This window comes from Talaromyces rugulosus, chromosome III, assembly GCF_013368755.1.
Source record: "Talaromyces rugulosus chromosome III, complete sequence".
In the NCBI taxonomy this organism is placed as follows: Eukaryota; Fungi; Ascomycota; class Eurotiomycetes; order Eurotiales; family Trichocomaceae; genus Talaromyces; species Talaromyces rugulosus.
The window spans coordinates 57,892-82,408 of record NC_049563.1 but is presented as its reverse complement, the minus strand read 5'-3'; the positions used below and the strand labels follow the sequence as shown (position 1 = coordinate 82,408).

The 24,517-nt window shown below is 45.2% G+C and overlaps 9 protein-coding genes across 9 annotated transcripts; 5 read left to right on the top strand and 4 right to left on the bottom strand.

Annotated features, from left to right (window-relative positions):
* Positions 1-650: 650 nt before the first annotated feature.
* Positions 651-1,334, top strand: TRUGW13939_04879 (uncharacterized protein; the record flags this gene model as incomplete). The annotated part of the gene is made up of 1 exon (XM_035488044.1): positions 651-1,334. The coding sequence occupies one exon, from the start codon at positions 651-653 to the stop codon at positions 1,332-1,334; it is 684 nt and encodes a 227-aa protein (XP_035343937.1).
* Positions 1,335-3,291: 1,957 nt separating this feature from the next.
* Positions 3,292-4,751, top strand: TRUGW13939_04878 (uncharacterized protein; the record flags this gene model as incomplete). The annotated part of the gene is made up of 3 exons (XM_035488043.1): positions 3,292-3,509; positions 3,559-4,118; positions 4,204-4,751. 3 exons carry the CDS (start codon positions 3,292-3,294, stop codon positions 4,749-4,751), a joined length of 1,326 nt encoding a protein of 441 aa, XP_035343936.1.
* Positions 4,752-5,287: 536 nt separating this feature from the next.
* On the bottom strand, positions 5,288-7,223 carry TRUGW13939_04877 (uncharacterized protein; the record flags this gene model as incomplete). The annotated part of the gene is made up of 2 exons (XM_035488042.1): positions 5,288-6,933; positions 6,983-7,223. 2 exons carry the CDS (start codon positions 7,221-7,223, stop codon positions 5,288-5,290), a joined length of 1,887 nt encoding a protein of 628 aa, XP_035343935.1.
* Positions 7,224-7,514: 291 nt separating this feature from the next.
* TRUGW13939_04876 (uncharacterized protein) lies at positions 7,515-8,591 on the top strand (the record flags this gene model as incomplete). The annotated part of the gene is made up of 3 exons (XM_035488041.1): positions 7,515-7,690; positions 7,744-7,976; positions 8,035-8,591. The coding sequence occupies 3 exons, from the start codon at positions 7,515-7,517 to the stop codon at positions 8,589-8,591; spliced, it is 966 nt and encodes a 321-aa protein (XP_035343934.1).
* A 2,544-nt stretch (positions 8,592-11,135) lies between these two features.
* TRUGW13939_04875 (uncharacterized protein) lies at positions 11,136-13,066 on the bottom strand (the record flags this gene model as incomplete). Its single annotated transcript, XM_035488040.1, has 3 exons — positions 11,136-12,828; positions 12,895-13,001; positions 13,061-13,066. The coding sequence occupies 3 exons, from the start codon at positions 13,064-13,066 to the stop codon at positions 11,136-11,138; spliced, it is 1,806 nt and encodes a 601-aa protein (XP_035343933.1).
* Positions 13,067-13,690: 624 nt separating this feature from the next.
* Positions 13,691-14,714, bottom strand: TRUGW13939_04874 (uncharacterized protein; the record flags this gene model as incomplete). Its single annotated transcript, XM_035488039.1, has 2 exons — positions 13,691-14,579; positions 14,641-14,714. The coding sequence occupies 2 exons, from the start codon at positions 14,712-14,714 to the stop codon at positions 13,691-13,693; spliced, it is 963 nt and encodes a 320-aa protein (XP_035343932.1).
* A 600-nt stretch (positions 14,715-15,314) lies between these two features.
* TRUGW13939_04873 (uncharacterized protein) lies at positions 15,315-16,365 on the top strand (the record flags this gene model as incomplete). Its single annotated transcript, XM_035488038.1, has 3 exons — positions 15,315-15,389; positions 15,447-15,534; positions 15,632-16,365. The coding sequence occupies 3 exons, from the start codon at positions 15,315-15,317 to the stop codon at positions 16,363-16,365; spliced, it is 897 nt and encodes a 298-aa protein (XP_035343931.1).
* A 2,815-nt stretch (positions 16,366-19,180) lies between these two features.
* Positions 19,181-20,965, top strand: TRUGW13939_04872 (uncharacterized protein; the record flags this gene model as incomplete). The annotated part of the gene is made up of 1 exon (XM_035488037.1): positions 19,181-20,965. One exon carries the CDS (start codon positions 19,181-19,183, stop codon positions 20,963-20,965), a length of 1,785 nt encoding a protein of 594 aa, XP_035343930.1.
* Positions 20,966-21,421: 456 nt separating this feature from the next.
* Positions 21,422-22,902, bottom strand: TRUGW13939_04871 (uncharacterized protein; the record flags this gene model as incomplete). The annotated part of the gene is made up of 8 exons (XM_035488036.1): positions 21,422-21,578; positions 21,644-21,921; positions 21,974-22,077; positions 22,140-22,212; positions 22,276-22,392; positions 22,448-22,560; positions 22,620-22,801; positions 22,862-22,902. The coding sequence occupies 8 exons, from the start codon at positions 22,900-22,902 to the stop codon at positions 21,422-21,424; spliced, it is 1,065 nt and encodes a 354-aa protein (XP_035343929.1).
* Between the last annotated feature and the right edge of the window lie 1,615 nt (positions 22,903-24,517).

Here is a 24,517-nt window from a genome sequence, read left to right as displayed (position 1 = left end):
AGTGAGGTCCGTCGTCACAGTGCAGTTAAATAAGAACAGTTTTATTTTTAACCACGTAGCTCGCAATAATGATCCAGGAAAGGACAACGAGCGCAGATCTCAACCGGAGCCGCGGGAGATGAAGGGGGCCGGAATTGGGTGGGGACTCTGTCATCACAATTGATGTCAGCCTCTCCGCCCCGACTAACAAGCTTCGTGCTCATCACTGGTGGACTATTGGTTCAAGTTTATCATTACAATTTATTCCTCCGTATTTGACACCAACAACTGGCTTTAGCCACTAGCTCTGTCCTCAGATCTTTCCATTCTTGCCCACAATGCCATGTGTCGCTCTCTTTTACGTGACATTTCTATTTTTACGTGATATTTCTGGGGCCCAACACACCGTCAGCATGGACAAGAACGGTCAAAACAAAACATTACATACCAACATCCCAAGAAAAATTGGGAATCCAACGGTTTCACGCTACGCAGAAAGCGGCTCCATAGAAACAGGAATATAACATATAAAGTAACGAGCCCCTTGTAGGCCCTCTCGTTGAAACTACCAGCCAACTCTGTCTTGAAATCATACACTCCTTTCTTTCAACGTACACAATCGTTTCAAAAATCACACTCATTTCATAGCTGTCTTTCTTTTTTCATTGACAATGAGGCTTTCCTACCTTTTTACCGCCTTCCTAGCGGGGCTTTCCATCGCAAGCCCTATTCCCAACCCTGGGCCGGCCGGAGCTGCGGAGTTGGAAGTACGCGGTCATAGAGGCGGTGGTCATGGTGGTCACGGTGGCTCTGGTGGGAAAGGAGGCAAGGGTGGTAACGGTGGTAACGGTGGTAGTCAGCCTGCAGGGCCTAAGATTGTTGAAACCGAGGCATACAAAGCCGCCCACGCGAAGCACTCCGGCTTGAAGGAAAACGATTGGTACTATTTCACTGTGAAAACCCCCCTGGGCCAGAGCATTCCTGGAGACGCCGAGACGAAGACGGAGCTGCAGCAGTTGCAGCACAGGCTCGGCTTTGAGCACATCGCTGTTGTCGTCGGCGAGGTCGTCTACACCGAGAGCGGAAAGGGTAAAAAACACCACACAATTAAAAAGGACTTCAAGGCCACCCAATTCGACATGGTCAAGAGTCCTGAGAATAAAACCATTGTCAGGAGCCCTAACTGGTCTCCCCAACCTCAAAAAACGCTCGCATATGGTGGAACGACAACCAAAAGCAAAGCCGAACGTGCGAAGAAAAACATCCCAAAAGACTGGAAAGAGGAGCACCCCGAATACAATGTCGATACCAACAGCTGCAACGACTTCGTCCAAAATTATATCGCGCATCTTTAAACAGCTCTGCATTTTTTTTGAAATTGCCGACAGACTAGTTCCATCGAGGATGGGGGGGGGGGTTTGTTTTCGCTACCTCATTGGGTTTTAACCACACGATGGTCTGATCTGTCAAAGCTTGTGAAAGAGTTGCCTTCAAGGACTGTTTTCTTGTGTACTCTAGCTTTATTTTCCCCATAGGCCTTGTATTATCTCTAGTTAGAATTTCCTTCTCCTAACTTGATTCAACATTTTTGACCCTTTGCGTAAATACATTTTTAACAATTGAATAATACATGTATAAACTAGGCATCTAGTGATGTATTTCCCAACCTTACTAGGACGAACTTATTAGAAGAAAGGCACACACTACTCCTGACGCGAGAGCAGTGATGAAGGAAATTTTCCGTCCTACAACGACCGTCCCATTATAGACGAGACCGCTGGCTATGGCGGCGATGCCGTGTATGGGACGAAATATCACCGAGCAACTGCCACCGTGTATACGAGGCCAATTCTAGTTAAAATAGACACGATCATCACGTGTTATATGAGACCTATTTGTCTATGGCAGGTCGGGTGTCTATCCATTTGTGCCGCTGTTTTGGGACGATCCCAGAAGATGTATATGATGGTGATGAGACGAAAGATGAAAAGGGTTGGGATAGCGTTCAGGGTCTTCTCGATGTCTGTGATAAACTGCCAAGTTATAAGGCTGGTAGCGGCTTTCTCGGGTTCGAGGATAATATCGACGTTCAAAGTGGGTAGAATTACATTGATGATCTTTGGCAGACGAGTTATGAGGTTTTTGATAGCATCAATGTCAAGAATAGGAACGAGTAATTTAAGAACTAGGATAAAGCCTTCAATCAAAAAGACAGCTGCGCCCAGACTGAAGAACCCTTAACGAGTAAATATCTACACAGGCTAACACCAACAAGGATTCGTCAAAACCTAGCTTAGCAACTACAAGCAATACTTCAGACTTCAATAGCTTTGAGAAACAACAAATCATCAATAACGGAAGGAAACCCATAATATCCGAAAGAACACCAAGAGAGCTATTTAATAGAAAGCCCTCAAGGATACACGTGTAGCCGTTGCTTCTTCCCATCGGCATCGTAGTAGTCAACAGTAGAATGTGGCGAGGCATCACTGCGACTTGTGTGAGGGCCATTCCTACTCTTATTAGTTAGAATCCTTTAGCTATAATGGATACGCTCCGTACACTACAGTTGCTCTTACTGCCCAGGTAGGTGCATCCTGCACAACTGTAGTAACGATGAAATATCACCTGCAGGCGGCTTGATGCCAGCACGTCGGGCGACATAGTAGGATTGACAAATCCTCCTTGATCGAGATCGACTGCAATCTAGTTCTTGGATAAAGTTACATACTGTTAACACATTTGTATACCACAGATTCAATGTTTAATGCAAAAAAGAGCTTTGACATTTTCTGTACGTGTTTGACACTAGAGACATGCGGGTCGTTTTACAGTGAAGCCCATTCGCCACAAGCCCCAATAACGCACTAGACTCACGATACTATACATGGTATGCTATTGATAACCCACCTCTAGATGTCTTATTTGGGGAGATGATGCAGCTTCAAACACGCCACCTCGGCTGCTTAATGAAATCGTTGATGGTAGCTGATTGTCGCATATTATCACTCTTATTAAGCATCCTCACTAATTTTGACCAGGTGGTAAATTGTAGAGTCGCAACCAATTAATAGCCCGCTGTATCCTGCAAGCGGAAGTGCCAGAAACCGTTTGGTGGTGTGGGGACTACAAATGCTAAGAAGGGTAAGGCTGGTAACCGCCGCTGTCGGTTACGATTCATCATTCTTTAGTATGTTACTGCTATTGGTCGAAGTGAGGCTCTCTCTTCCTCTTTAAAGCTTCATACCTCGTCGCTCTTTCGTAGGAATACCGTTATCTGTTAAGAGACAGAGGACAATAACTAGCAGCAACATGAGCAGACCGCCAACTCCACCAGCTGATCCTCCCGCAAGCCGAGCTCAATGGCGCTTTCATGCACTGTCTGCACCTACGGAATGGATCGAGGATTACCGTCCAGGGAAATATCACCCTGTTCACTTTCGTGACAACCTTAAATCGTCGCGCTATCGCATAATTCGAAAACTTGGATATGGGTCTTTTTCCACTGTGTGGTTGGCCAAGGACCATATGTAAGTACAATGGCATTCTCCTTCTTATTAAACTGACAGCTGTTGATAGGCGTAACCAGTATGTTACTGTCAAGATACTGATCGCGGATCCGGATGCATCAAAACATGAATTGGCAATTCTGCAAGTACTTTCCCGCAGCTCCGCTCAAGGGAAAAGCCACGTCATGAATATGCTAGACTTTTTCGAGCACAAGGGTCCCAATGGAGTCCACCGTTGTCTAGTCTTTGAGTTGATGGGTCCTAGCGTAGCTAGTGCGTCCGAAGATCTCCTCGATGATGTGGTCGACGCCTCCAGCGAGCAACAAAGGTTCCCAATCTGGATGGTTAAGAGGATCCTCCACCATACCCTGCTTGGTATTGAATTCTTGCATGCCAACGGGATTGCACACGGAGACCTTCAACAAGGCAACCTCCTATTCCCTGTAAAGGACTTGAGCACTGTTGGTGAAGAAGAACTATCTCGGAACGACGAAATTTCAGAGCCTGTTCGTAGGTTGGACGGCCGCACAGATCTCTGGGCACCCAAGTACCTTGCTCTAGACCAGCCACTATCTCAATACATTGACGCTAGCCCTGGATTCAATATCAAAATCTCAGACCTGGGAGGAGGTATGTTTCCATTAATTCTTTACCTGAAATTTTGTGCCCTCAAATACAACTCATGGCGCTGTCCAGAATCACTGACAAGCTGTAGCTTTCTTCCTGTCCGACCCTTCTAACAAATTGGTGACTCCGGTGGCACTTCGCAGCCCTGAGCTTATTTTTGAGAAAAAAATTAACAAAGACCAAGACATTTGGAGTTTTGGTTGCCTGATATTTGAACTCTTTACCAGTAGACATCTATTTTTGGTAACGGACATGGGCCGCGAAGAGGAAGTCAACGATGATCACTTTCTTCAATTCAATGACGTTCTCGGGCCACTTCCTGGCACCTTACTTGCAAAATATCCTCGTGCACATATTTACTACAACGAGAAGGGTGAGAAGGTGAAGAACTATATCGGCGAGCTTCCGGAAGGGTTTGACCCTAGTACGATAGAGCCTTCACCGTCTCTCGAGCAGGCGTTTGATAAGGAGAAGCCTGTCGACATAGACGATGAAGAAGGCTATATTATCAAGGGTATACTTAGATGTATCCTAGATTATGATCCGGCTAAGCGACCTTCCGCTTCTGAGCTTCTGAAGCATCCATGGTTTTCTGCTATTGCTAGTGAGGAGGAGACAAATGTTCGAAATGAATAATGTACAGTACTAACAGTATACAAATGAGACAGCGAATTTAAATCCAATACGTCATAAGCTTGGTGCTGAATGTATCTGTTTATTTAGTAGTGACAGGAATCCTTTGGATTCATTTCACCTACTGTAGATCCACTGGTTGGCCCACTGTGCACTTTTCAAAAAGAGAATTTGCCGAAGTACTGTAACAACGCAGAAAGCAAAACCCTATATTCACAATAGTTTCATTTAATCCTTACAAAGAAGAAGCGAAGTCTTCTCCAAAATCCCCAGACGAAGAAAAAAGTGAGCTCATCCATCATATATAGAGTGCGAAATTCGCACAGAATACGAGTAATTCAGGGTAGACGGCATTGTGTGAAGTTGTCACTCGATAATCTGTTTATAGTACACGATGGGAGACCACCAAACTAAGCAGTAATGTCACATCAAATTCATTTCGCGACATAATCCTTAGAGTCATTGAAGTATACATAATACATCAACAATAGTTACATAATGGAGACCTCGATCAATTTACTTTTTGCTATGAAAACAGATCAAATATCCAGTTTTTCAACTGGTATTGGCAATGACATTAGTGGCATATGCTGAGCACTTCCATGAGAATCGCCATCATGGAATGAACCGCTTACGATAGGCCTTTTGATCGTGGCTTTGAAAGCAATGGCAGAATCCCACCATAAACACGTTATAACATCAGTCACAGGAACATTGTATAGCCTAGAAATTGTTTCGACGGTCAAAATGTTCGCACGTTTGACAATATCACGAGCCTTCGCGGTCGAGAACATCACATCAAACGTGATTTCGTAGGGGCCCGCATTTTTGCTACGTATAACACTAGCTAAGTCCGCGAGGAAGCTATACCCTGCCGGTGGGACTTCTTTGAGGACACTCATGTTGCTATTAGATTTAGTGTCAGTAGTCTTGGTCGGTTGGGAACTTGCACTCGCCGTGTTCGCAATGTCCGGTTTGACGTGTGCTTGTTTATGACTATTTGTAGTGGTCTGAAATCCACTCTCAATAGAGTCACGTTGGGGTGTTGTATTGGGGCCGTCCAGAATAGTTGCAATAATAGGGAAAAATTCGCATGGGTCGGATATCATCATGAGATGGTACATGCAAAACTCCGAGACAGGACCCATTGGAATATCAAGAGGCGCACACGGCATGGCGAAGTTTCCAGCAGTTGCCCTCTGGCCTGGGTATGGGGCATGCATACAGTATACCCGAGCAGATTGGGATACGTGTGTCGCTTGCTCTTGAGTTTCTGCACGTGCTCGGAGAAGGATTCCAAGTTCATGGTTCGTCCGACCCGAGTCCGGCTCCAAGACTCCCATTACCGCGTCCCGGCCAAATAGTTGAACGTTGATATCAAAGGGGAAATTGATTTTATCTTTGACGTATGTTTTCATCCCTTCCAAAAATGTGTCTATTTGGGATATGAGCACCGTATCCCGGAAACCTCCCATGAAAACACTGAAGAAGCCGTTCAGTTTGCCAGCTTCTAGCTTAATGGTGTATTCATTCTCTTTGACAGGGATAAATTTTGCACCTCTAACTCGAACACTTCTTCCGTCATCCATCTCTTCGTATGTCGTTAAATGAAGGTCGAGAGTACCTCCAGGCCCTACAAGAATATCTGGCCGGGTCTTCTCGTAGAGCGTATGCGCAGCAACCGAAACACTTGTGCATGTGGATTTTGGATCTAATGGCGTTATATCAAAAGAATCATGTCGTATGGTCGCAAGAGCTTCACGAGATTTTGGTGTTGTGCAAATACCGCCACACTCCATGATCTTGCCCATGTGATAACTTAATCCAAGATCAACGAATCCTTTCCATGTACAAAAGGCGGCGTATGGAGATGGATCATATGATCTTCCCCCGATGATAATGTCAAAATCTGGATATTCATTCATAGCCTTTATCCAAGGCTCAATGCCCATCTGAGCAACAATCGTCTGGGCTTGATCAATATCTTCCTCGACAAGATCAGGAACCGCAATGCCACATGGATGAACCAGTCCATGTCGGTGTTTGTCTCGTACGATGTCTTTCTCAATCTCCGCTAGGATCTTGATGACTTTCATGGGCCTGTAACCGCGGCCTTCAATGATGGACAAAACTATGTCTGCTATTTGATTTACCCCTCGAGTACTCCCATCACCACCAGCGGATCCTGTAACAAAGTTAGAGCTTGTGACTTTATATAATGGGGGCGTTCTTACCAATCATGACTGGAATCCTATAATGGTGACATGCCGCAACAATTTCTTCCAGGTCTTTCTCATATGCCTCATTTGTCTGAATGCTTTTCCGCAATGCAAGCTTAGATGGACCGCTGTCAGTTGAGCCACTGTCAAGAATAATTGCATCAACTCCCCCTTCAATGGACTTCCAGAAAGTTTCTTTATTGTATGAATAGCCCAGCATGCCAATTGGCGTCAAGATTTTAAGTTCCTTCAACATGGCTGCGACAGTTTGAAGAAATATGACCTTCAGATCGTTTTACGCAAAAAATAATTTCAACTTTTACATGATCTTGGTTCATTTATAACCATGCCCGTCGAAATTTGTTTTTGTCCTTGATTTATGTGAATCGTTGCTACCCTCGGTAACTAGTCGCTTGTCGGAGCGATACCGCTTAGCTCGCGGTCACAACCGGGTTTCTAGGAATTTACATGTGTTTATTAATCTAACCTTTTCCATTAGTAAATCTATAGAGATTGCAACTGCTTGTGCCAGGACACCGCAGAGGAAATGATGCACGACCGACCCTCTTTTGATAGCCTTCCATTGCACCCCTCAGACCCTCCATATTCTGCATGGGGCCTATATGGTAAAGATGATGAACTTGGGACTTTAAATCTCCTGAGCAGTGACTGTGTGACCAAAGCAACAGCAGAGATTCAATATGGTATTAGCATTAGCCTCAAGTACGGACAAGCCAAACTCAATCTCGTATCTACAGAGACATTAACTGTTACAGCTTACCACTCGATACACCAGATGTGCCCATGAATCCAGAGCGAAAGTCTTGTACTCACAAATTCAACATTAAGCCACGCTCCAATGACGACGAACTTGATATTAATACTCAAAGCTCCACCCATTGGGACGGGCTGAGGCATGTCGGCTATCAAAAAGAACGATTATTCTACAACGGCATACGGCAGGACCAAATCTGTGGAATTTCATCTAGTGATGTTCTTGGTGTTCATAGTACGTGGTATGCGATCGGATTTTCGATAAATTGTCTTGCGCTAATTACATGGAATAGATATATCACGGCACTCCATTGCCGGCCGAGGAGTATTGCTAGATTATCGTTCGTGGGCTATTTCCAACGGGGTACATTACGACGCTTTCACCAACCACAGTGTGACTCTCAACCAGCTTCTTGCTTGTGCTCAAGCCCAAAATACTCAATTTGAAATCGGTGATATTCTGCTGATCCGATTCGGTTGGACTGAAGACTACCTTGGTAGAGATGATGCGGAGAGAAAAGCATTGGGTGGGAGAAAGTATCGTACCTTTGTGGGCGTGGAGAACTCTCTAGAGATGGCAAAATGGCATTGGGGGAACGGTTTTGCGGCTGTGGCATCAGATACAAATGCTTACGAATCTTGGTTCCCAGATATAAAATCAGACTTGGGTTACAGTCTGCATGAGGTTTTCTTGGCCGGATGGGGCATGCCCATCGGTGAGCTATGGGATCTTGAACAGTTAGCAGCCGAGTGTAAGAGAGTCGGGAAGTGGTCTTTTTTCTTAACTAGCCAACCACTGGACATACCTGGAGGAGTAGCCAGTCCAAGTAATGCGATGGCAATTCTATAAGCAGCTAATTGGGCTGGTCAAACTGTTTTCGTGACTCTGTAGCCCTTATATAACATTAAACACGATCGTTTAAAGTTCATCCTTTTGCTTCTATTTCAATACTCGTATATCAATACTTGTAGATATAAAAAGTTACCTTGGTTCATCAAAACCTGGCTATTAGATTAACGAATCGCGAGGCACTATTGGCGCATTGTCTACAAAATGATAGATTTTAACAAATAAATACATGCCTCAGACCTTCTATCCCGAAATTCAGAACTACAGTACCGTGTTCATTTCATATTTCCGGACCGTTCCGGACCGTCATTTACGTAGTCCCTAGCTTTCACCTAGAGGCTACACGCTATGAGAACCCCTAGAAATTCGCCATATGTTGATCTTAAGGTTTTCCTTCCAGGCGTGCTGCAAATTTAAAGTCATGGTGACTCAGTAGCCTGCTGTCTACCGTGCAATCAATTCAGTAAACTGACTGCGTACGTATGAAGTATTCCAGCCGAGGCAAGGGTATCGGAACGATATCGCTTATTGAAGCGATCAAGGTCTTAGACTCTAGCTTCTGTTAATCATCTGCTAGGCCCGAAATTTATGAGGATCGCCCTTTTTTTGAATAAATATTTAAGCACATAATATGATGAATGAATATAGGAGTCCCAAGCTTTCCTCATCATTAGTTCTAGGAATATTCGGTCTCTTTACATATACTCCACATACTCACTTACTCGATTTTAGATCGATATATCGAGATATGACCGATCAACAAGTTAATCCGTGTCATGAAAAACATGCTGCCCCAAGGATGGAAGAGCTGGAGACAGTAAAGCTTAGTGGGCTTCCTGCGAACGAACAAATTTCCCTGACCCCGGGAGAAGCGAGAGCTGAAAAACGCGTCGTTCGGAAGATTGACTTACTCGCCTTGCCAATGATTTCTCTCATGTATTTTCTTGCCTCATTGGTAGGATTCTCATAAGGTTCCTATCTGGCTTAAATCGAGTACTTACACATAATCTGTCAACAGGATCGCGCCGATGTGAGCAATGCGGCGGTTGCTGGGATGTCAGAGGCCTTGTCTATAACACCGCAACAATTAAGCAATTGCGTTGCATTTTTCTTCGTTGGATACATTGTTTTCCAGGTTCCGGGACAACTATTTATTCGACAAATCCAACCCCAAAACCAGCTTGCTTTGGCCATGATTGCCTGGGGAACGATGACTGCCATGTGCGTGTAACCTTGGCATGTAGAAAATGTCACTAGAGGATGCTGACTACGAATCGACATCTGAAGTCTATGCAAAGCTACAGATTGGAAGTATATTGCAATTTTCCGAGTGTTTATAGGCGCTGCCGAAGCATTTCTTCAAGCCGGTCCTCTGTACTTGACATTTTGGTACAAAAGAGAAGAGCTTGCCAGCCGTGGATCAATAATTATGGCAATGATGGCGATTGCAGGGTTTATGAATGGATTGATAGCATATGGAATCGAAAAGCATATGAACGGCGTTCACGGATGGGGAAGTTGGAGGTGGATCTTTTTCATCGAAGGTACTTTGAATACATTTCTCCCCCAACCACTTTGCTAAAGTCGCCTTTAAGGAGTTCTTACTGTGGGAATGGCCTTTGTTGTCAGAATCATTTTGCCCCCGGTTCCAGAGAAGATACGATGGTTTTTCTCCGAGGAGGAAAAGAAGATTGCTATTAGAAGATCTATAGAGGCGTTTAACGTACCTAACTCAAAACTGTCGCCAGCCCATTTGGTATTCGTTTTGAGGGACCCGAAGGTTTGGTATTATAGTACGTATGCGTCCTCCAGCGCAATGGGAAATGATGGCTTACGTACTCCTCTTTTAAGCATTCGTGTACTGTATGATGAACATCAGTCTCGCGGCATCTAGTAGCTTCCTACCATTGATCATTAAATCGTTCGGATATGATTCACTTCAAACGCAGCTCTTCACCATACCCGTTTATACTTGTTCTGCGATTTCAACATTGTTCTTTGGTTTTCTTTCGGACAGACTGAAAAGGAGAGGAATACTACTGGCGCTCTGTTTTGGAATTGCAGCTGTTGGATGGATTATGCTCATTGTGAACAAATCGACGGGTCTTTCGTATGCTGGAACATTTCTGATTGGAGCAGGTACTTACCCAACAGTTGTGTTAATCCAATCCTGGCAAAACTCAAATGTCATTGGCTACACAAAAAGGTGAATTTCCTAACCCATTCAAGATAATGTGTTGGTTCAATATAAATGTGCTAAAGCTACATCAGAGCTGGCTCACTTGCACTTCTAATGCTCTTTGGACAAGCATTTGCCCTATTGACCTCTGAGATATTCAATGACCCTCCACATTATTACAAGGGCAAAGGGTTGAGCTTCGCCGCGACAGCATTGGCCGCATTATCGATTCCAGCATTCATGGTATATCTCAAGAGGGAGAACGAGAAGAAGGATCGATTAATGCTTTCCACAGAAGCCCAGCAAAAGCGACTCCTGGGCTTTGAGGAACTGTGTGATGCCCACCCTGATTTTAGATACTGGCTTTAGATGATGTTTGCACCGTCCGTGGGCAAAAAGGAGTCCCAGTCGATCCATGATATGTTATCATTACCGAAATCTCCAGTGTATGTATTTGGTTCCAAATCATCCAAGCCAGGGCGATCGGCCGAAAAACATACCATATCAATCGAATTTGACTCGATGTCTCCCGGCGTTCGTCTTTGCTCAAAAAATCTCTTCTTAGCAGCGTAGACCACATTCCAGATAATGTTAGCACTCATTCTGGACCGGATAAAAGTCTGCTTCAATGTAGTTCGGCTGTCTTTCAGGTTGTTAAAATCCATGCAGGTGATGTAATCGACAAGGTCGCAAACTCTTGAATGGTGGTCATCATCCATAGTCATAAGTTGTTTGTAGATATTTCTCCCCTGCCGGAGGATAGAATCCGCCGCATCTATATCGCATTCAACGTCTGAAAGCTTAACTATCCAAAGTAGAACCATCATTGCGTACATGAGGTCATGTGTCCAACCCACGCTCCAATGACGCTTTTCCTGTACTCCTTCGAAGCTCTCAATCCCGGGGTCCTGCGAAAACATATCATAACTGAGATTAACAATCCTGGAGGCACAGGAGTAAGCTTGGCCGACGTAGTATGTTATGTGGTGCCCCTCAACTAATTTTAGAGATTCGGTAGCGTCATGGTCCTGCAACGATGGACTTAGAAGATATGAATAAAGATGTAGCTTTGCAGAAAGTAGCGCGGTTTCTTCGCGTCTAGACTTCAATGTTGTTTGAAATAGGTCCAAATCCTTTTCGAATCCTTGAACAAGAGAAAGTGGGTTTGGCGAAAATCCATATTTGGTGGATTCACACTGGCCAAGCTGATTCGAGAAGTTATGGATCTTGTAGGTAAGAAACAGCATCCTTTGTAGAGATTGCGGAAGGTGAGGAAAATAACCTGTCATACTCTCGAGAATGGTGTGGTCAAGCTTAATCATTGTAGGAAGGCCAAGTATGATACTTACTCTGTGTTGCATAATGAAGCAGGCCACCCATGATCTAGTCCGCAAGGCAATCCCGTCTTCATCGCCTCTAAATCCGTACATAAAGTCGACTTGGAAAGCGGGTTTGTGAAGGCCGATTCGCAGAGCTATGCTCACGGCAGCTCCGCAATACGTCCAAGATGGATCGGTGATTGTTGCTTTGAAAGGCATCGGCCAGTTGCAAAGCAATAACAATGCTTGAACCAAGAATATGGACGGAGAATCACTTCCCATTATGGAGGCTCCAGCCAGGCGTTTCATAGGCTCAATGAGTTTAACCCGTAAGTATTGCTCCAGTGGGCGTCGAGCGGACGTGATGGCCACAATCACCCAGACCAGCAACGGACTGGTCTGTATATTCTGAAGTAAATAATGGATATCCGGAAGTATCGGGAAGTGTTCATGATAATGCCGATAGAACAATATTACATGCTTAATTATTTCTTGGGGCTGAAGTTCTATATCCTCTAAGCGATGAGGAAGTAGGACGGACCGATATCGAGACAAGAGAGCGTGTGAGTCTGGTAAGTCAATCTTTTCACCGGAGTCAATTAGTGGCGTAGAAGCTTGATCGCTGGTGGGTAGGATCTCTTCTATATTCCCAGATGAAATAGACTGGTTGTTGAGGTTGGCAGGTTTTTCAACACCTGCTTGTAGTGCACGAAGGTCCTTTTCTAGCTCATCAAGCCGACTGTTTCATTCAATTATTTCCCATTCAGACTGTTATGTTTAAAATAGACATTTAGGTAATACTTACTCTCTACGAGATACGCGTCGAAAGCTCCGATCTATCACACAATTCTTCCCGGTTGATTCACATCGAGAGCAGGGTGCCGGCAACCGCTCCAATCCGTCACATCTAAGCTAGTTGAAAATTTAGCCGGTGTATCACAGCCTATGAATATCAATGGAAAGAATCATACCTTCATTTGGCGACAATTCGTACAAGCACCTCTGTGGCGAGTCCGTAAAGAGCTCCTTTGAGACGCCATGCGAACGATTTATTGGGACCAACCGTATATACCATACGAACAAGGCCGACAGGGAAAATCACGAGGGTTCAACATACGGCAGTCCTTTCAACGGTTGCTGGGTGTCACACATAAAGGGGGCTTAGTCTTCGGTGCTTCATGCGTGGTCCAGCATTGAACAGATAAGACAATAATGTCTCCGCACATCGGAAAATGAGAGAACCGCTGCGTCCCGGTGCCGCCCCACTAGCCCGCATTGATCAAGGCCGTACAAGACCTAGAGTGAGAATTCTAGACTACATTACTGGTCTTCCAGCTTCCTGTTAAAACATTAAAATAAAACTGTAAAAGGTTAATAATTAGTTCACTTCGGATGTGTTTTGGGGAGGGGGGAGGTCTAGGCCCTGGAATAGAGCATATTCAAAGGCAGCAGCTTGTACCCGCTTGAGAGACTACTAATATTGGGTCCTATTGACTATTCGTCTGAGGGTCTTTATTTTTTGTGTACAAGTTCCTTGATGATATTTCAACATAATGAAAGAGGAAAAAGAAAAAGAAAAAAGACCGAAAATCAGCATGCCATTATAGAGCCCACCCTTGCTTCCTCATCACGTCCCCAGTCCATTCTTCCAGTCTCTCGGCCAGTATCTCATCCTTCGCTGCACCGCTCTGCCATCTCGGTTCCCCAAACCGCTGGAAAATTTCCAAGTATGTACCGCACTGCTCCGGCTTCATATCCCGACTTGCCGCACAGAACAAACTGGTCCACGACCCTTTATCGGCGGACCATATCAGTCCAAACATGCGCAAGGCTGAAAGAATGTACATTATGCCGGACCTCGATTCCACCACCGACGTGGCAAGGCTCGTCTCAACCAAGCCTGGGTGCACGGCCGAAACCCAGATCTCCCCTTCCCCGTTCTGCGCATTGAGAGAGCCTGGGCCGTACGTCTTGTGCAAGGTCTTGGTGTATAGAATGTTGGCGAGCTTACTCTGTCCGTACCTCAGCCACGGACTGCTATTTTTGAGTGATGTATCCTTAAAATCAATGCCACTCTTGGGTGCGCTCAAGTGGCCGGACGACGTAAGGTTGACGATGCGCACGCTGCCGGATGGAAGCGTCTTGGCAGTCTGCAGCATCAGAGGAAGCAAGCGCTCTGTCAGAACCCAGTGCGCGAGGTAGTTCGTCTGCCACTGAGACTCGTGGCCATTTTTGGTCATTTCAAAGGGTGTCGCCATGATACCTGCGTTGTTGATCAGGCCGTGCAGGGCTGCTTCGCGGGCGAGGAAGTGCTTCGCGGCCACGACCACACTGGTGAGGTCCATGAGGTCCATGTGTAGGAGATCAACATGGGCTGAGGGGTGGATTTCCTTGATGTTGGCTATGGCTGCTGTGCCCTTTTCCAAAGATCGGACACACATATAAACGTGGGCGCCGTGTCCTGCTAAGTGAGCTACGCTGTAGTAGCCTCTGTGGATTGGTGAGATCAGCCATTCGGGCTTCGTGATGAGAGAGTAGAAAGGAAACTTACATGCCCGAATTCCCACCTGTGACTATAAATACTTTGCCCTTGAGATCGGGGAGAGTATCGGGATGGAAAGTCATGTTCAGAACGAGTTCTATACTCAATCTGCGAAAACGAAATACTAAGGAGCGGACAATTGGATGGTTTATTTTTAATGATGCACAAAGGTGTGTCAATATTAAGGGGTTTCTACGACCTTTATATTGCCCTTGTTGAACAATACTAGACATACTTACATATTGGAGGCAATTTTAATATCAAACATGGTGAGCAAGCTGCATATCCTGATATCACATTCAGCTTAGAAATGAAGAGACCAGCCAATAGAAATATTGAAAGTGAGCTAAAGCGTGGGGTTCACAGCCGAATCTTTCCAAATCAGGCACTAGAGGAATCATAATGCCAATCAAGTGGTGCTTTGGCTGATGCTGATGCACTGGCCCCACACGTGAGCAGTTTGCATGACGCTATAACTCATGAGGTTAGACATTATGATAGAGGCCAATGATGTCGTTCAATTGTTCAGCCCTCGTGTGTTGCGCCTCAGGTGTGGAAAAGTAGTTCCGCCGTTCCCGAGTGTTGGCCTCGTTATTGTGAGCAGGTTCCTATCTCAATGATAAACCTCCTTAGCCGGCTCGAAGAACTTGCGCCATTCCCACCAATTTTGTTATTCTAACATAATGAGTGGTATACATCAGCCTAACAATTCAGCAGCACCAAGCATCCGCATCGTATCGATGCCACAGTTGGCCGAGGTACGTACCAGGCTACCTTCAATCACCAAGACGACATGATTTGCTCACCTCGTACAGGCTATAAGCATGGATGACGACTGGACAGGGACTAGGGATGCCGCAGCACGCAGACGAGCACAAACTAGGCTTAACACAAGGGCATACCGTAAGTAGTATGGCCTTGATTCCTTCTTGATCTCAATCAGGAGTCAGGATCTATTCGATCACGGGGTACCCAATTACCCAAACTAACAGTCCAGTAGGAAAACGTAAAGCTCTGGCAAAGGAAGCCGAAGCATCCATTGCCGCAACCGGGACACAGGTCAATTCAGAAGTGCTAGTTAAATACTGGGACATTGAGCAGCAATCCGTCTCCGTTGTCCCAAAATCCCGTATAAAGCAATTGTACAACCCGAGAAACCCCTTGCTACCGAATAAGTCTGTAAAAGAGCAGTTCAACTTTATCTTCCCTCTCTGTCCAGACCACCTCATCACACTCCTTCAATTCAACGCCCTTCGCGCCTTGGCCGTTAACCGCACTCTAATCTCGGGCATCCTCGTCACGCCCCTAGACTGTGATGACGAAATTATTCACGTCCTTCCCTACCCTACTATGCCTGAGCTCTTCCCCCCAAAACTTCTACCCACCACTCTTCAACAAACGGCTCCACATGGCGACTGGATCGACCTGTTTCCGAGTCCTGAGGGACGAGACCGCCTAATCCAGGGCGCCGGCACTTTTGATGAGGACGAGCTGTGGGCTGACTGCATCGGCGGTCTGTACGAGGGCTTTGCCGACGATGAGATCGAGAGACGAGGGATTGTTGCATGGTCGCCGCCCTGGGATATCACTGGGTGGGAGATGTCAGAAGGGTTTCTGAGGAAATGGGGCTGGTTATTTAAGGGATTACCGGGGGTATTAGAGGCGACGAATCGGTGGCGGAAAGAAAGAGGAGAGGACCCGTTTTTTAATAATGACTGCACATCACATGGTTGAGCTGTATGGACTATTGTTACCTTTGCGTTGCCTAACTACTTCTTCCTCGTAGACCCAGGTGGATTTTTCAGCCGTTGGATGGTATCAATACAGTCTATATGTCACCAGATACGCAACGTGATTCAGTGTCCCAACTTATTTCGTCTTTTACCTATTGCTGTGAGGATATGGCTGGTTATGTTAATAACAGTAGGAATTTTGTATACATGTTGGTAAATACCTCATATCCTCGGACGGAATTCCCAATTTGGTCATGATCCAAGCTCTTCAATGTAGTTTGATGTCAATGTTGCCACGGATTTATATAATACTATGGAAAATTCTTAGCATAAACCTTAGTCGACCGAAAGAATTTGGATCAAGATTATACTGATGTCTAGTGTTGGTCTTGTTAAAGTGGAAAACAATGCAGGCTATGAATTGCGCTCCTTTGTGTCCTGTGCAATTGATGTTGACTCGGGACACCAATGATGTATATTCATCACATGCATCCACACACGTATTTCGCGTCATACATGTAAGATCACATATATTCTCCTCTTTATGTCTTCTCCTGATTCTTTCGGTCTACACCTTCTTGAAATTATCAAATACTTAGAAGCATTATGTTAACTCCTAAACTACGTATGTACAACCCGTTTGTATTTTGACTTTATCCCCACATCATAGGACTTGAATGTGAGGGGACGCGATTCGGCAGCCATTCCGTTTCAGGAATTTTATTGCGATCATTGCATGGTCAACTAACTCCGTTTCGGGAATTTTAGACGATTATATGGTCAAACACAACGAAAGGTCATTATTCTTTGAGGCGTCGATCTCGTGAAAAACGACTTGAATAACAAGTTAAGCATCCTCCTTTGTCTGTCTATGGGTTATGTACCTGTTTCTCCGACCGACCACTCGGTTAGTTCTGCACCCCGGGCCCAAGTCCAAGAGGCAACGTCAATCAGTTTACGATGTCGTGTCGCCGTCTGTCAGATTGCGTTATATGCTATGTTTAAAAGACACAGGGTCTCCCGGGAATTGCCATGGACGTGATAGAGAATATGACCCCTCTCTAGAAGGCCTTGTCACTGGGATCCTGGGTAAGAAGTCCACCAGGAAAACGATCACAATTGCAATGGGAATTGTCTCCTCATTCAGAGCTGGGAGCGATGGTCGGAGCTTTGAGCAGTAGTCCACTAGCGGATACACATTCTAGGAAGGCGAGTCTCTCGTCACCAGGAATTCATGCACACGGCCCGTCATATGCAATAATAGCACTCGATACTAGCTTAGTGCATTGTATTTATGCTCGGTGTTGCTTTTCACTTATGAATATCACGCTCGCAATTGTTGCCGGTCTCGTTGATATGTTACTAATTTTAGAGAGCATAAGACTGCCGGCAATGCCTCTGTCTTCCTCATTTACTGGTGGCATATTGTCAACTACGCATTGCTATATGGTCTTATCGGCTGGATCATCATATAACCTGAATCCGCGCTGAATGGGTCGCTATTAGGTCTGAGGTGAATTAGATCGTGAACATTGCGGACTAGCTCTCGGTTAATCGCATGGCTAATGCGGCTGCGGATAGCAGATTTGTGGACGAATGAAGAGATTCGACATCTACACAGGTGATAGAGGCGGCGGAGAGATATATGCTATCCTACTCTTAGATACCTGATAATATAATTCACAAGAGCTATCGAACACACCTAAGGAATTCCTAACAAATAGTTTCTGCTGCGGTGTCGTACCGTTATATTCATCGAATCCTACTATTCCTATTCTAGAATAGTGAAAACTTGCCAAGGGTTGTATGGACCGAAAATTACCACCACACAAAAAGAGCCCCTTTGGTGGGGATTCTAGCATTTTAGCTGTGGGGATTTATACGCTCATCCGCAACCCAACCTGTCGTGGGCCAGAAATCAATTTCCTAGTAAATTCTTAGCTGTTTTGATTCTCAATTCCTAATATGTAAAAATCATCGATTTATAACATTATTTTAGTCATTCTAAAGAATCTCAATCCCCTCTCACCTTAACCCTCTAACCAAACCCAAACCCGAATCCTTTCCAACCCCATAACCCTAAATATGAGGATAAGGTGTACATTCGAGGCTAAGAATCAAAAACACTAAGAATTTACTAGGAAATCTGATTTCATATCTACGGCCGGATCAGGTTAGAGGCGCGTCACAATGTCAAAAAAGGGGGGTGAGCGTATAAATCCCCTTTGGTTATATTTTGGCGACAAATTCTAGACGAGCTAGCTTACGCAGCGATGAGAAAAATTCCATTTATAAAAAACAAAAATTATTTCAGTAAGATTAAAAATTAATATGGTAAATATATATATATATATAAAATAACAACAATTCATTAGATCTTCAAATCTTTATATACGGTCCTTACTAATAATGATTTCTTATATTTGGATTTTTCTCTAACAACGGCGACTCCACATGTGCACATCGGGCTTTCCGGACCATCCAAGGGGCTGAAAATACCACCTCTTGCTACGACATACCAATAATATGGAAGCCTGTCCAATAGATAGACTGTAAACTTCCATGGAAGCATATAGTGGAGATATGAGGAGAAAAAAATTCTAGAACGTTGTCGTCGATCCATCCGAGGGCCATAATGCGGAGTACATAATAATGTCATCTCCTGATGGGCTTTATAAAAGCCAGCCTCCATTCAATGTTGTCAATTTGCCATCATCTTACCGCTCCACCCTTTATTTCTTATTCATACTCTTCACGTCGCTCTTTTTTTTGTTCTCACTTTGTTCCTTCGCTAGATTATTTATAACATCTTTATCATGAAGTCCCCGGCCTGCTTGGCCGTTGTTGCCCTCGCTGCTGGTGTCATAGCCGCTCCCACCATGCACTCCAATGCATCCAATACTGCCTGTATCCCCCAAAACGACCCCAACCCCAAGCAGCGCGCCGCTGGCATCTCTGCCCGTAACGCCGGCTTCATCTACGGTCCCTCCCTCATCGGCGAGGCGGCGCCCTTCCCCAATGGCACCCTTGGAAACGCCCGCTCGAAATCCGACTACGATACCTGGAGTATCGACCGCAAGGAGATTGACAGCCTCATTGCAAACGACACAGAGGCCGTGGGTGCCGCTATTAAGGCCAACGGTGGTCTCAAGACATGGCAGGACTACGAGAAGGTCCTCTACGATGGCCAGCTTATAAACTCCAACCCCCGCGGCGTCACCCCCGGCATAATCACCAATGCCACCCAGGACCTCCTATTCTCCATGGAGCGCCTGAGCGAACATCCCTATGCTGTCCGCCGCGTCCTGCCTGAGGAGGATCTCCCCTTCCCTCTGGACAACGACCTCACGGCCAAGATTGTCGGTATGAACGCTACACTCGAGTCCCTGCGCGACTCCAGCAAGCTGTTCATCGTCGACCACTCGTACCAGAAAGACTACAAGCTTGCCACTGTAGTCCAGCGTTACCCTGTCGCCTGCAGCGCCTACTTCTACATTGATTCCAAATCGGGCGACTTCCTGCCTCTGGCAATCCGCACAAATGTCGACGCGGATCTGACCTACACGCCACTCGACTCGGCTAATGACTGGCTGCTCGCTAAGATGATGTTTAACGCCAACGACATGTTCCACGCCCAGATGCTTCACCTTGTCATCTCTCACGATGTCACCGAGTCAGTCCACCAGGCCGCCCTCCACACACTCTCCGAGAACCACCCAATCATGCTCATTCTCGAGCGCCTCATGCTCCAAGGATACTCGTCCCGCATCGTCGGTGAGGAGCTCTGCTTCAACCCGGGCGGCCACTGGGACCAACTCATGGTCTACAGCCAGTTTGGCTGCCGCGATTTTGTCACCGATCGTTGGCCAATTGATGGTCGCTTCCAGGGCGGATATCTCGAGAACGACCTCAAGGCCCGTGGTCTAATCGACGACAATGGAGAGTCACTTTTCAAGTCGTTTCCATTCTACGAAGATGCTAAGGAGATACGAGACATCTACAAGGCCTTCTTCACGAGCTTCGTCGACTCGTACTATGGAACCGAGAACGATCTGTCTGGCGACTTTGAGGTCCGCAACTGGTTCGTCGAGGCCAACATGAAGGCTAAGAGCCATGACTTTCCCCAGGAGGAACAGCTCACCAAGGAGACCCTGATCGACGTCCTCTCCCACTTTGCCTTCGCCACCTCCGTTTCTCACCACAGCACCAACGGTGGCGCTCCCATCTCCTCCGCCACTCTGCCCTTCCACCTCCCGGCCATCTACACCCAGATTCCTAAGGAGAAGGGCGTCGAGGACCTCATGCCCTACCTTCCTGACGCCGCGACCGCCGTGCATTACCTCGGTTTCATGGCCTCCTTCAACCGTCCCTTCTACGGCGCATCCGGCCGCACCCTCGAGGACGCCTTTGCTACTACCGACTCCATGGCCCTTCTCAACACTGATGCTAACAGCGCTGCAAAAACCTTCCTTTCCAGCATGCAAAACCTGAGCCAGAATATCCGTGGTCGCCAGTTCAACGACGATGGTTTAAGTCAGGGCATGCCCTTCATTTACCGCACTCTTGACCCCGCTTACATTCCTTTCTTCTGCGCTGTCTGAGAAGCTCTCTCGGAGATTGATGAGCTACTTGAAAGTAAGAAAAATAAGTAATACTGGGATTAATGTACTATATGTTACAATTAGCGTAAAATGAGATTGGTGGCTTTTTCTTTACCAACCAAATAAATTTAGTACAAGGTAATACTTCCCCTAACCCTTTGTATTTACTCGCATTGATTCGCTAGTATATTAAATTATTACTTGTTATATAGATTACGTATACTTTAGAAACTTTGCTCAACAGCTTCTGCTGAGAGGCAAATGCCTGTCTAGGAACGGATTCTTCACTGGTTTAATGATTAAATGATATTGTCTCAACCGTTTCCGTTCCAAGTCCTCTTTTTAGGTAGGATACGCTTCACTTCTACAATAATCCCAATACTCGCTACCACAGCTCCGAGTGTCAGGAAACTAACTAGAAACTTCCATAGTGTTCGTATGGAACGTAATTCAGCCCTAGGCTGCCTTGAAAAGTGAGTCAATAAGACTGCTCTTCGCCTTCCCATGCTCTAGGACAGCATCAATCTCATCATTAATATTCGCAAAAAACCGTTCTTTACTCCAGGCCGGCCTCCATCCGATTTTAAATGGAACATCCGCAACAATGTTATCGCTGGAGACCGAATCAGATACAACTATTCAACCATAATGTGGACACTTAAGCAGTAGTCAACTTACCCGGAGTTCCACAACGTCTGCACAAATTGTTCTGGGACGCCCAAAGATTCCGCAGCAGCATGGTCATTAGGATAAACCCGAGTGCCTGGTTCCGCGATAAGACCACGAGACTTCAGAGCTAAGGCCATACGATCCAGCACTTCTCCAAGGAAGAGATCATGTGCCAGTGCAAAGTAATAGCCTTCTTTATCACACGGGAGTGTCTCGTCTCGGAGAACCTTGTCAATAATTCGCCCGTATAGAGCTGTCAAATCGGATATGTGGACAGCTGATACTTTCTGTGCATTGTATCAGCTATGTTTGATAGCGTTCGTGAAAAGTATCCGTTACCGTGTTCTCAGGGAATCTATACACTGTCTTGTTCCGAAGACTAGCTTGAACATAGACAGGAAGTACCACAGACAGTCTATTCCATTCACCCGTGCCTTCACCATCTGTTGGAATCGTCAAAACTGTTCTGGTTTGATGATGGTGTTAAATGCTTGAGTGCACTCACAGACTAGGGAAGGTACGACGACAAAATTGGTCACTCCTTGTTTTGCGGCATGCTCAATGACAGATATATCAGTCTGCCAGAGTTAGACAACATCATTGCGGTATCAATATGCATAGATTTTGGATGTCAACCATACATTTCGAATAGGGAACGAGTGCATCAATTGCTTCTCTGTCTCAAACACCGCATCCGTGTCCTTGAACTGTCCAGCTGGCCAACCAGTACCTTCGTAAAATGCACTCAGCCCAGACGTCTATCTCATATTAGAAACTAAGGTATCAATGTTAGAAATGTTAAAAGTGCCTTACATGAACGAAATATGTCTTTTTCCCACTGGCCTTGTTCTGTTTACCTAGCGCAGTGATAAGATTCAAGGCCGCAGTTGGGTCTATAGCGCTAGTAGTGTGGATGATCACGTAGACTAGGAATCACTAAATCAAAACAGGATCCTTTCAATAATGTTAAAGAAAGTTATTGTACCGTTGTGGAGCAATATAGATTCGGCCACGGCTTTTTCATCGGCTAGATCTAGCTGCAGTACTGGGATACCCAACTTTGCCAAGGTATCCACTTGCCCCTTAGATCTAACGGCAGCAATTATTTGGTCTTTGCTGATGGACGGATGTTTGTCGCTCAAGAAGTCTGCAGTGAGCGAGCCCCCTCTATAAACAGTAAGCATTCACAAACTTGTAAGGTTTTCTTTTGTTGGAGGTCACGTTTACATGTATCCAGCAGCGCCAGTGATCAGAATTTTCGAGGACATAGTGCAATGTGCTGAATAGTGAGTAGATGAATATTGAGCTAGTATGCAAGTAGGATACTTGATGAAAATTTTGAATAGCCATAACTGAGTATTATGTAGACTTATAGGAACTTGGAACGAATACGGAGGATATTATTCCCGATCCTGTGCCATCATGTCGCCGAGCCATAGCCACTTGTGCTTCGCTCTATTGGAATTTGTCATCCGGGAAAACGCAGGCTTGTTTTCTTAACTAGCTATGAGGCCTGATTTATCATCATGTCCGGTCGTGACACGAAACAAATATAATTGACGAATCAGCTCTGTCCTCGAACTCATCAAACTCAATTTTGCCTGTTTGCATTACAATGTTTGCACTATTTGTATTGTTTGCATCGTCTGTGCTGTTTGCATTCTCGGTACCGTTTACATCCTCTGTATGTAGATATAGCTGCTCAGCATGGTGCCGCTTTATGCTCAGCCTAGAAGATAGATACGTTTATGTGGTTTTCCTTACAATTTTAGTAGTCCATAATTCGAGCTAACATTGTTTCGGTAGCTCAGCCCCAGGTAAAGCTCTGCTTTCGCCTTCCCGGTGGCTTGTGTTCTTCTTTTTATCGCGAAAAAAGAGAAACAAGAAAAATTCAGAGTACCCCTCTCGTGCATGAATAGACGATATATGGTGACAATCTGTGGTGATTGTTAATAATACTCGTGCTCATCCAGTACTGGACTGGGCCGACCTAGTCGCGTAATATTTACTTGATTGAATAGTTCATAGCACATTGCCCTGAAAAAAATACCTTATTCCAAAAAGGAACCATTTCGTGGCCTTCTTCGCTTATGTTGTGCCAAGTGTCAGTTAGACTATGCTAGGCACCCACCTCCCTCTTGCTAGTGAATATCGCTATCTTTACTGCAGATGCTCTAGAAAGATTGAAGCAGACGATGGATAGGTCAAAGTGGTTTCAACAAGGATCTATCAGAGGTGTACTTGAATAGTTTGGAGCGCGTGTACTATCATAACAATATTGCTAAAAGCGCCTTGTTATATTGCTCCATGCATTCCAATAAACCAATGTATGGCTCATGTGTACAATATGGCTCTGTACGTCACACGTCATTTAATATTCCTAAAATAAAATAAAATACTGCTATCTGTCTCTTCAACCAGCAATAGCCCCAAGATAAACTATCTCTTAGAAAGCCAATTGGACATTTAACGGCTGGATTTCTTTTTCTTTTCTTTCTAGATTAAAAATAGTAACAATATAGATTTAATTTGCGATATCTGTAATCTTCAATAATATCTACGAAAACTGACCTTATTGATTTATATTTTTTCATATTTGAAGCTCTGTTATACACGTCTGTATTTTACATCATACAAAGGGTTCGGGTTACATTGTATCATTCTGCACCATCCTGCTTATTATTGTGGTGATTGATATGTCAGGGAAAAAGACTGGCTCCGGGATCATCGTAAGCTTGATTAAGAGAATATTGGTCTATCACCCTCGATGCTTGCTATCGTGGAGGTCGCACATGAAGTGTAAGCTCCAATCAGTTATATGTACATGTTATTGATATATTAAAAACGGCTTCTCACTTATTTTAAACAGAATATACCAACAGA